The sequence below is a fragment of the Anarrhichthys ocellatus genome, unplaced genomic scaffold (genome assembly GCF_004355925.1).
Source record: "Anarrhichthys ocellatus isolate YVR2014 unplaced genomic scaffold, GSC_Weel_1.0 scaffold33, whole genome shotgun sequence".
In the NCBI taxonomy this organism is placed as follows: Eukaryota; Metazoa; Chordata; class Actinopteri; order Perciformes; family Anarhichadidae; genus Anarrhichthys; species Anarrhichthys ocellatus.
Window position 1 is genome coordinate 1,834,530 of NW_022280063.1, and position 12,463 is coordinate 1,846,992.

Below are 12,463 nucleotides of genomic sequence, written 5' to 3' on the forward strand. Positions count from 1 at the left end.
GAGAGAGAGAGAGAGAGAGAGAGAGAGAGAGAGAGAGAGAGAGAGAGGGGAAAGGATTGTTGATTAATGAATCACCTCTCTGCTTTTGTCTTCTCAGGACCCAGATTAACTTCACTGTGGCCATCGATTTCACAGCTTCCAATGGTGAGCCTCCCAATAAACACACACACACACACACACACACACACACTTTGAATGTGCACACACACTCAGAGACCCTGCCTGGGAAGAGTGTTTATTCAAATAAATGCAGATGGATTCAAATGTTTACTAATGGCCCTCTCCATCACACCTGGCAGCTAAAGCTGAGTGCAGTAACATGCTACGATGGCTGTGATTAAGGACCGTGTTATCCATCTATCCTTGAACTCGGTCCTAGCAGGACAGGCGGGCGGTAGCAGTAGATGTTTTTTTTTTTGTTTTTTTGAATAATGGATGGCAGAGTTCTGTATTTTATTGAAACACAGCTGGAGTAGCAAGTTAAAAAACGTTTCATATTAATATTACATTAAGGTTATTAGCAGTCAATTTGGCTCCGTCAGTGATGTGATGCATGGTTTTGTTGCCATACAAACAGAACACCCAGATAACTATTTGTCGGTGGGCTGTTGGAGTCATAGTTATATCGAACCACCGAACAAACAAGCATTGGAAAAAAGTTCAAGTGGCTTTTCAAATAGTGATGGTACGCTTCAAAGAATGACTGAAGCGTGACCACCTCACCTCTTCCATTATCCCACGGAGTATCATCTGTGCTGTGTATGTGTTCCCTTTGTCTCAAACAGGTAACCCAGCCCAGCCCACGTCACTCCACTACATGAGTCCATACCAGCTGAACGCCTACGCCATGGCCCTGAAGGCAGTAGGAGAAATCATCCAGGATTACGACAGCGATAAGATGTTTCCAGCACTGGGCTTCGGAGCCAAGCTGCCACCCGATGGACGGATCTCCCACGAGTTTGCCTTGGTACGAACTAGAGGGGCTCCGACATGGATGGAAGGCAGGGAGGGAGTAAAAAACGTGGAGATGTTCCCTGCATTGGGTTTTTAAACCACCCATCTGACACGATGAAAAAGTGACATAAGATACTTCTTATGCAACAAGACAATATCATAAAAATACAACATCAAAGTCTCTGCCAACAAGAGCGTCAACTGACTCCCTACTACTGTTAGTTAAAGTGAATGCCCCAGCTGATCGGCTGAAGCTTGGCGGATTAAAGATCCGGCAAAAACTAAGTGACGCGCATGCACGCGTTAGCAAAATGATATCCCTCACAGAACATATGATATGCATATCCATATAAATCAAGCATTTTTAGTTTTAATTGATTGTTGCTGTTGTTTTTTTATTGGGTTTTTCTGCACACCTGGCAAAGTTAGTACATCAAATACAGAACATGGCAAAGCGTCTGTGGCAGGAAAAAAAATAGATAAATAAGAAAAAGAACCAACCCCCACCGTGGGCATGTTTTCACACAAAAATGTATTAATTAATTAAATAAAACCAAATATAATAAAACTGAAGATCCTTTCAGTGAAATGCATTTTAAGACATTCTAGTCTCCACATCTGAGAATGAGTTTTTGTTGCTGTTTTCATGACACAACACTGGAGTTTATAAATCCTCCTCCAGTCTGTTAGCTCCATCAGTTTGCAACTGAAATGAATCATGCAGGTTAATGACGGTTTCCTCTCCTCCCCTTGATGTAGAATGGGAACCCTCAGAACCCGTACTGCACAGGCATCGACGGTGTGATGGAAGCTTACTACCAGAGTCTGAAGTCAGTCCAGCTCTACGGACCAACCAACTTCTCCCCCGTCATCAACCACGTGGCCAGGTAACACAAAGTCACACTTTATTTACAGGAGTTAATGTAAACACTGTTGCATACGAATCACCGATGTCTCCAACTTCTCACATTTACATCTCCTCCAGTAATTAGTTTATAATGTTTATTATTCCACGCTCTGTTTTTACACTTGCTTATTCGCCATCACTGCTTATATAATGAACTGAAATCAGTTAAGTATGCATGAAAGAACACTGAGTACATTTCACTTTGTGGTTGACGCTCAGCATGTGTTCTCAGATTTTCTGTAATGGGCTCCAAGCTGCGAGTGTTGCCAGGTAGCTAGCAAGAGTTCGAGGGAGAGAGAAGCACCAAGGGGCACAAACGGAGAAAGTACCTGCCATCTGATTGCATGTTTGTTTGAGTCTCTGCGTAGACCAGAATATAATTTATGCAGCAGCAAAGCCACACGGACATGTGATCCTGACAAAGTTCTGAAATAAACAAAACTAGACATTAAGGAACTATTCATGCCGGTGTGTAATTAAAGAAATGTACTCATCGGGTTACATATTGAGAAGATAATTTACTGAAATCCTAATTGCATAGTTACACGTGAAGAGGCACTCTGAAGGGAAATGGCGAAACAAGCAGTGATACCGAGGCAGGCTTTTATTTAGCTTGTAATTTCACCTAAAATACTCGTTTTCCTCTTGAATTGTGTCGTCTTTCAATTAAGCCCCTGTAATGAACTTCACTCTTTGCTTTTGTCCACCCGCCTCCAGCATGTTGGTTTTTTTTAATGCGCAAACAAATCACACCTTTTCTCCCACTATAATTGCAATAAACACCCGTTATGGGAAGTAGGCTTACTGTCGCTTTCTTGGGTTTTGGCAGGGGGCTTTTTATTCCCCTTTTCTACTGCTTTTTCTAACTCTGCCCCACATTTTTATTTCATGTAGATTTGTATTATCTGTTACTAAAGCACTGTCCCTGGTCCATGTAAATAAGAGAACACACAAATACAATGTAGAAAACCATGCAGCAAATTAGATAAATATGTTAATTTGACTGTAAACAGAAACTCTTATCCTCTCTCAGCCAGACTACATCTCAGTAGTGTCGTCCCAGTTTGAAGTACCAGACTAATCGGTGCATATTCCATGAACGCATCCTCCTGAAAGCTCTTTAAAAACTAGTTGTGATACATGTTGCATCTTCCTGCAACTTTTCTTGCCTATTTGTCAACCAAGCACAGGTTGTTGTTTTTATCCGTGGTAATCCCACCTTCACCTCCTCTCCTCTGTTTGTTCGACCGACCCAATGCCTTTACTCCCACATGCTGCTCCTCTCTCTACCACCCTTCAGTCGTCGCCCTGATGCATCTGCTCTGCTGTGATCATCTTCAGTGTGATAGTTAAACCTCAGTTATCAGCAGTGGGGAGGAGACAGAGATACAGTAGATCTAACAAAGGTGAAGTTTAGCAGAAAGCCGAAAGCGACTGAAATAATCTCAGTGTGTAAATATTGGAAACAGTCGAGTTCACGCCTCAAATGTAAGTGAAAGGTCGGACTCAACATCGCAGCAGAAATTGATATTGAGCTGAGGATCTATAGAATTGACTTAACGAGACATTTACAGAGAGGAGTATACTTGACAGATTTAGAGTGGGAGGTAAGTGACATTTATTCAATGACGAAAATCATTTTCAAAGGATATATACAGCCTCATTCCCACTCATCTATTTCATTAGAGTACTTCAATTAAAACCACACATAATGATGCGTGATGTGCTCAATTAATGAACCGTCATGGTAAACACAGCAGGATGGCAGCGCAGAAATAATTACAAAGATCGTTTTTTTTTGTGTGTTTTTGCACGCAGGTACGCGGCTTCAGTGAAGGATGGCTCCCAGTACTTTGTGCTCCTCATCATCACGGATGGCGTCATCTCAGACATGGCCCAGACCAAGGAGTCTATTGTCAACGTAAGTCGACACCTGACCCTGCACTCCGACTCCCAAAACAAAAAAGTGGACTCATTTCACAGTCTTTATGTTGGAAGAATGTCAGTTGTATCTATAAATTCCTTTGCTAGCAAAGATAATGAAAAACTAAACTTGCAATCAAGCTGTATTTCGTGCCCAGATGCTTAGATATAAAACCATGAAAATATTTATGCAAATGAGTAGAACCGTCACGGTGAGAACTTATTACGTTTGGGTGAAAAATGCGTCTCTAAAATCATCCTCATCATTGCTGGTTTTGCTCCTGGGAGCGTTTGAATGAAAGCTGGAAAACAGCTGTGCCAGTATTTTCCTAATTAGGCAGCTCGCTGTCAGCCTATAGATGTATTGACTCTGGAATTACTACATGGAGAAAAAGGGCACATATTGTTGAAGCAGATAATGTAAATCTAGCAGATCCGTGCAGCACAATCGTCTCAGCGTATGCGTAAACATAAGAGGTCATTTAGCGGTTTTGTACTGACACATAATCTTTACTCGTCTCTGCGTATCCATCCTTCCCTGCAGTGCCAACAGATACTGTTTATACAATGTGCACTGGGGAGCCTCTGCTACTGTTTTTTCTATTTTCATTTTTTTTTTTTCAGTGTCCGCTGTGCCGGCCTCACTTTTGACATGTTTTTCACCCCGCGTCCATCACTGTCAAGTCATAGCATGCTCCAGAGGGAAGCCAGGGCGCGATGTAGAATGCAAACAAAGTGAACAGTGAATGGCAACCGCTTCCGTGGAGGCAGCGACCCATCTCAAAGCCTTTGAAGGCAGAGAAGGAGCGTAGAGGTTGAGAGGAGGGGGAGATGTTAAGGAGAGAAGGAGGCCGAGAGAGGAGAAGGTGGCGGCCGAGAGTGGGGGGGGGAGAGAGCAAAGGGCAGCAGCGACGTGAAGAAAATCTTTACCGAGGGGAGCGAAAAATAAACGAGATGTTTTGATAAGATCATCTATTGCTCTGCTGCCTGAAGTCAACCCATTACTCAAAATACGCTGCACACACACACGCCGCTAGCCCTTTCTTCCTCATACCCTCTCTGTGACTCTTGCACACATGCCCACACACACAAACACATGTCATTTATAAGCCCGTCAGCAGGTCCAGGCCGTGTTGTTGATGCTCTCGCCTCTAATATTATTCCTTGCGACGCCTTCGACCCACGCAGCGCTACGTTTACACATACTGTATGTACCATACATGTTAACAAGAACATGACACCATCTGTGGGAGCTGATGAGGACAGAGGCTGCATCTTCTTTATCCTACTAACGACCCACATAGGTAGACCAACCCGGTCTCATTCCCAACTCGTCACATACGGACGCTGGGTCAGGACTCCTCGGCGTCACTTGGCAACTTGGTTTAGGAAAAGATCGTGGGTTTGGCTTAATAAGTATGTTTGATTATTTAAGTAATTTAAGTAATTTACATTTAGGCTTTATATGTAGTACTTTTGGTTTCACACGGGACATAAACAGCGTTTTTCTGGGTCAGTTGCTCTTGGTGTCTAATATCGCCACGGATTGATTTCCATTGGTGTTACATGAAAGCCCGGTGCGTCTCACAGTCCGTATCAGACGTCAAACGGCCATGACAACGTTGGTGTTTGACGCCCCGGGGGATGGGAACATGCCCGGGTAGACACGCCGTTTTCAAATTTTTGAGATGTATCAAATATTCATTGTTCGTCTCCTGCAGGCCTCCTGTCTGCCAATGTCAATCATCATCGTGGGGGTGGGGCCCGCAGAATTTGACGGTAAGTCAACAATAACTTGTTTAAGTTTAATTAATGTGTCATTCAACTTTAGACTCTGGGTTCTGGTGGGAAATTCCGTCTGTTTGGGAGCTGCAGATGCTGCTTTTGTATTTTGCGTGTTGCGAGCTCTCATTGGAGCCGTGTGGGTCTACAGTAAGAAATAATGTGTTAATCATTTTTAGTTCTCTTCTCCTCAGCCATGGTGGAGTTGGACGGTGATGAAATCAGAATCTCATCCAGAGGAAGATACGCTGAGAGGGACATTGTCCAGGTACACAATGCTCTCATCCTGCTCCCCGCTGCTGTGTTATTCTTCTCTTCTGTAAAGTCTGATTGTGAAATCACATCTCTGCCTCTTGGCCCCCTTAGATCCTTCGTCATCCCTTTTCTTCTGATTTTATCCCATATGTTTTATTGTAAACCTGATACTGATTTTGAGTAAAAATCAAATCTGAATCAAAGCAGCCACACTGCTCCAGGGTGCTGGGCCCTGATCAACCCCGTGTTCCTCCCTTTCTCTGTGTAACGTTTACAGTTTATCTGTGCTGAAGTGAGTTTTTCACCAAGCTGCGACAGCTTAGCCATATCAGAGGCCACCTTTTAAACTCTGTTGGGATATGAAGTGGGCTCCAACAGCAACAGAATAATCGCTGGGATCTAAACTATGATTTATCTGTAGTCATTCCTTCAGCCTGTCAATCATTCGTATTCATCCCTTTGTTGTCTTTATTTGTATCCTTGTTTTTTTCTGCTGTAAAACAATGGCAAGTATTACCTTTCATACTCGTGTCATTCCCCAGCACCACAGCAGAGCGATGAAATACAAACGCTCAGACTGAGCCGTTTGTTTGTTGCGACACAGCGGAGTCACATTTTCTTCTTCTCTCTCTGACCTTTACACCGCCCGCTGTCGTCTCCCGCTCCCCCTACACCCTCCCTCAGCCCACGTAGGCGAGGAAGGCAACTCGTTAGTTGGCTTTTTAACAAGCTGAAGTACACATGCACGTATGCAGGACAAGACCCGGAGATGGTGTAAAAACACTGTTTCAGTACGGGAACACAGTTCTGCCTCCAGGCTCTCATTATCAGCAGGCTAATTTCCCCGAGTCGCAGGGCGAGGGTTACATTTTGCAGCGAGGGTTTCCAGCACAAATTGGCTTCTCATATGATTGTAGGCGACAAACACTGCCTCATTTAGTTCAGCAGCTCTGTCCACGGAAGAGCATAAAACCGGTGGTTTGCGACACGGGACCTGAAATATGCCGGCATTCATTCCATCACAGCAGGTGGATTTGCATTGTGAAGGAGGCCGATAGTCTCGAGATGTACTGTAAATAATGAGTCACAGCGGGGTGAACCGACGGTTGATAGAAGTCAACACACATGTGTCCAGGGGTTCCTGAGCAAAACCAACACCACCCCGAAACACTCAGTTCATATAATAGATGTAACCATCATCTACACACAAGCAAGCAGCCACAGTTTACATACAGAATACTATACGAGATGTTTGAACTAAATCAACATCTATGAAAGTTAAACAAATCGATGCACGAGAAGAGAAACGGAAGTGAGGAAAGCAGACAAACTACTAAAGTCTGGAGGGCACACGCAGAAGGCTCTTCTCACTCTTCCTCTCATCTGATCATTGAAAAAAACATATTTTCACTACGACACGGCCACCTGGAATGAAGCTAATAGCTAGGTGAGAGTGGTGCGAAAATGGACGGCAAATATTGCTTTGTCATGTATGGATCATAACAACGGTTTGTATGTCAGCAGTCCTAGTAGGTTCCAGTTTCCCTTTCGGAATGACAATTACACACTACCGCCACTAATATTCGTTAGATTCCTGACTTGTTACAAGTTTGCTGTTGTGAAAAAGTATCCGCGCTCATCCCCATATTTGAACTTGCATATTTCTCTGCCTAATATTGCATGTCCTTAATCCCAGACATTTGATTGAGCTAACTAGGTCTCGGTATGTAAATGCTGGCTGTGTGCCCGTCTCCTCTCTCCATCTTAAAAGATTGCAGCTGTTCACTTTCACACACCAGCAACCCCCAAACGGCTCCAGCGAGCTTCAATACCTAATATTCTCAGTAAAAACATCATATCACTAATTTGCACATTTTATTTTTTTTTGTATCCACGGCTGCTGCCGCTCATCTCAGTGACCTCAGGGATCAGATTGTTCTCCAAGTGCTGCAGGAAATAGGGCGAATCTGCAGCGTCGTAATTAGGAGAGACTCTCTTCTCTGCAGCAGTAATCTTGCCGTGCACAAGAGCTCCTTCCACTTAAAACACTGAACAAAGCAACTTGAAACACAGAGGATAAATTATGTTATATAATTTAAATTCTTCTTTCTTTTTTTTCTCCATTATTTTTCTCCACTCTTTGTGCTTTTTATACTCCTTCTTCTGCTCTTAATCTTCTTTTTTAATCTCTGTTCTTTGTGTTTATCCCCTCTCCTCCCTCTCAGTTCGTCCCATTCAGGGACTACATCGACCGGACGGGTAACCACATCCTGAGCATGGCCCGGCTGGCGAAAGACGTCTTGGCCGAGATCCCTGACCAGTTCCTCTCCTACATGAGGACCCGCGGGATCAAGCCGTCGCCAGCGCCGCCTCCCTACACGCCGCCTCCCTACACGCCGCCAGGGCAGCCTCTGCAAACCCAGATATGAGGAGTGGGGGTGGTGGGTGGGTGGGGAGAAGGGGGGAGAAAGGTTTTTCAGAGTCAGGGGTTAGCTGAACTTTTACGCGCAAAGTACTTCCATTTCCCTAAAGCCGCTCTCCATGCCTTGTCGTCGTGGATCACGGTGGTCTTTCTCGTGTTCAGGAAGCTGCATGTCGTGCCAGGAGAGTGTCGCTTTCGAGGCCAGGAAAAGCCAATGAGAGTCTGTTTACTTCCACTGTCAAGCATTCCTGTTTCTGTCTGGAATTATTATTATTATTTTATCTTTTTCTTCTCGCCTGGGAAACCTGGACAGGCCCCGGGGAGAGTTCGGAGATGTCTGAATTCAAGCCGGGAGGTAAAGACGGAATGAAAAAGGAAATGAAGGACAGCTTTGGAAACATTGTAAAGAGAATGTCTCCAGACAAAAAACAAAGAAATCACACTTTAATGAACTTTCTCTGTAAATAACAAGACATATGTCACTTCTTCTATTTCTCTCCAACTCACTCATTGTTTACAGTAAACACTAACAAGGATTTTTACTGTTGATACTTTTATATACACATATATGAATCTCTCTCTCTCTTTCTGTCTCTCTCTCTCTCTCTCTCTCTCTCTCTCTCTCCTGGCGTGTGTGTCAGGTAGCAGCAGTGCAGGTCCCGGTAGCCCTTCTGTACTGTACCGTACCGTGCTGTACCGTACCGTACCGTATTCTGGTTTTCGTATTAACCTTTTGCATGAGTGTAGCCTCAGTCCAGTGCATGCATATAGTGGCCCTGCACTACCTCTTCTATCCATCACTTTGTCTCTCTGTCTGTGTGGGGGGGTGAGTGTCTATCTGCCTGCATCTCCATTTGTCACTTCACCCTCTCTGTCTGTCTGCACTGCTCTGAGGTCTGTCTCCCTGTTGCAGCCTCTCTCTCTCTCTCTCTCTCTCTCTCTCTCTCTCTTCGTCTCTCTCACTTTTACGAGCTGTGTTTCCATCCGACATTTTTTGTTTTAATAGACGAGCTGAAAAGAAAATGAGTAATTCTGGTATGCTCATCCGAGCAGATGACATTCCTAAATGAGTATTTGGGCATTTTGAAATGTAAAATATCTGGTCTAGCCTGCTCCCCAGAGATCGTGTACCCTTGCATAAGGTGTCCGTCCATCTTCAGTATGTGTATTACTTGTAATATTTCCAAGTGCAATGTTGTTTTGAAGTCATGCTAGCAGCATGGCTTAATTGATGGCAGTGTCGGTCGGAAATTTGGGACGAACATTCCTGTTCACCTCAGGATGAATAGTAATAACTTTGGTGTGGCTGAGGTTAGAGTGCAACCTCACAGAGCCTCTGGCATGGCTGTGGACTTTTAGGCCCAATCCTAATGTCCACGCTCAGAGACTCGAGGACTTTGAGGCAAAGTCCGTTAGGGTTTAGGGCTGTCCCACTGTCAAATCCTCTAGTGCCCGAGGGCTCGCTCAGAGACTTTTTGAGCCCTTTAAGCACACTTTCCTTATGTCTGCATCTCTGCAGACTTTGCCTGATGGAATTACCCACAATTCATAGCGTTGTGATGTTACGCACTGGGTTACATGGAGAAGCCCGGATGTGAAATCAGAGGAATGCAAGCAGAGGCCGTATTACACGCCTGGTTTAGTCCTCAACCACTTTTTTACATTATTCATCGAAGCTGTTTGGAAAGAAATCCCTTAAAAATAGTAATTGACTATTACTTCTTGTCTCATCAGGTGCTGTTTCATCTGTATAAGCACCATTTCAAGCCTTTCCTGCGTCTCGCACTCATTTAAGAGCAAATGTTTTACCTTTCAAATGCCAACAGGTTTTCAGCATTTCACTTTTTTGCGTAGCATTAATTTGACTTCTGAATGGAAGCATAGCCTCTCTCTCTCTCTCTCTCTCTCTCTCTCTCTGTTCTCCTCCTAACTGCCTTGGCAATATGATGCCCACGTGCCCAGGGGTTTCGTCTCATTGTGTCGTCCAACACCACGTCCCCGCCCCGATGTTTAAAAACGACAGCAGCTGCTCTCAAACGAAATGCCGTTTGAGCATAAAGAGCCCAGTGGTCAAAAATGCAGAGAAAAACACACTTTCCCTATGTTGGCTTTTTGTTCCATTATATTTATTTCAGTGTGTACTTTTTTATTGTACCTTTTAGCTTTGATAAAGCGTTTTATATGTTTGTTTTTATGACGTGTATTCTTACGTGCCAATCACGTGTAAGAGGATGATTTGCGTGATTCCTGCCGAGTCACCCAGGATGTCCAGACAAGTTTCCAAATTAACGTGACGTCTAATGAAGAATGAGTTTGGGTTGTTTTGTTTTGTTTTGTCGTGAATGTGGAAGGGTTTTTGTCAGTGTTGCGGTGACGAGAGGATATGTTAAATGTGAATGAGATTTGTGCGTACGACACAACTTCTTTTAAAGCATATGAAACGTTTAAAAAGGGGGAACATTTGAACATTCATTGGCTCATGAGGGAAATACATTGCAGCACCAACAATGTGAAAGGATATTCAAGCATTGAAGTGTTTTTAATTATTTTGTATTACTGTATCATCACCCTGAAGCCGTCTTAAAACTACAACACACACATCTGCTGACTGACTCTGATGTCTAAACGAAGACTTTTTAATGAAATCATTGCGTCTTTTTTTTCACGTGTTGCAACAAAATTTCCCAGATTTTCTTTTTGTGTGTGTGTGTGTGTAAAATAGTCAGCTGATTACAGAGTCAAAGTATTCAACATACTTGTGGCAGTGTTAGACACTTTAGTCATAGTATTGCGCAATCCATTTTTTGAGGATATTGCCTGTGCCAAAATCAAAATGCAACCAACATGAAGATGATCTTTTCTACACAATTTGTTTTGAGTCTCATTCATTGCTTGTCTTGTTGCTTGATATTCTTAAATTCATCTTTGTTTCCTCACAACCCCCGTCCTGTACAGCCACTGTTGCAGAGTGGACTAGCTGTTCCAGTGTGTGTGTGCGCGTGTGTGTGTGTGTGTGTTTGGTTCACCGCTGCAGTCGCACTCCTGCAGCCGCGCTGGACACATTGTTAGGACAGCGGGTCAGAATGAGGAGCTCATTACTGTAAGACTTACATCCTGCACTGCGGGGGGTCAGAGAAGGGATTATGTTTGGGTGGCGGGAGTGTTTTGATGTTCCTTTTTGGCGACAATTTAGCATGAATCCCTTCTGGTAGAAACAATCTTCTGTAGACGAAAGATAAAAAGATAAAAGCAACCCCCTTTCTGCAGCAGCCACTGTGGGCACAAGCACAAGTCTGCGGGATCATTTTAAAGCAAAACTATGGTTCATTGCAACTTTTATTTATGTTCCGGCTATTGTTCCTATCTATGATAACATAGTACTCATCAAAGTAATTGCTAAATTACGGCAGAAATGTAATTTAATAGTAGCTAAAGAGTCAAACAGTGACACAGCAATATCTGTCTAAAGGTAGCTAACGTTAGCCACCGTTAGCTACCGGTCATACCAGGCCAAGTAAAGCTGCAGTGGCAGAACCCCGAGTGTGTTGAATCGACAAAGTGTTCATTTTTATGAATTCACCTTTTCATTCGTGAGAGGAATGTGTCATTTCTTTTTTTTTTTAAAAAGTTACACAGCTCACTTTTTAAAGGTTAAAAAACGAATGAGTCATGCGGGAGAAAGGTAAACGTCAACTTCCCCGTTGTGCCGAGCTACTTCTTTTTCTTTTCATAGTGACCAGATTCAAACCCAGGACGCTGAAGTTAAATGATGCCCCTGTCGTGCCATTTCAATGGCGAACTACCTCCTGTTTCAAAGTCACTCGTTCTTCAGCCAACTCCTTTTAGGGTAGGAAAAGGCGCCGCTTACTTCACGCTCACGTCTCCACTTTAAATGTGACAACGCTCATCTATTCAATTTACAGCATTCATATATTTTACTAGGAAAACAACCAATCTGAATGAATGTGGTTTGAATTCCTAAACCACTATTGCATAACTATTGCTCAAAACAAATTGGTCATTTTCTTATTTTAGAAGTCAAATCAAAGAATAATTCAGACACTAAAATTCAAGATGAAAAAATGTTAACATTTGGGCTATAAAGGATGAGCTATCAAGAAAAAAAGAGTGATCAGTGATTTGAAACGTGAATAAACTTTAAAACTTGAAGTTACCTTCAGGAAAATTCAAAAAGCGGAAGTCAAACCACCTTAATCCAG

The 12,463-nt window shown here is 43.4% G+C and overlaps 1 protein-coding gene across 2 annotated transcripts in view; it reads left to right on the plus strand.

Annotated features, from left to right (window-relative positions):
- LOC116393314 (copine-8) overlaps positions 1-11,757 on the plus strand; it is a 70,203-nt gene extending 58,446 nt beyond the window's left edge. The window contains exons 14-20 of one of the 2 annotated variants that reach the window (XM_031865502.1): positions 98-144; positions 786-967; positions 1,714-1,841; positions 3,680-3,782; positions 5,506-5,563; positions 5,746-5,834; positions 8,047-11,757. In XM_031865502.1, coding sequence (XP_031721362.1) covers positions 98-144; positions 786-967; positions 1,714-1,841; positions 3,680-3,782; positions 5,506-5,563; positions 5,746-5,834; positions 8,047-8,250 — 811 coding nt within the window. In that variant the 3' untranslated portion in view covers positions 8,251-11,757. The remainder of the gene's footprint in view (positions 1-97; positions 145-785; positions 968-1,713; positions 1,842-3,679; positions 3,783-5,505; positions 5,564-5,745; positions 5,835-8,046) is intronic. The other variant, XM_031865503.1, reaches the window with a different exon arrangement.
- Positions 11,758-12,463: the final 706 nt, after the last annotated feature.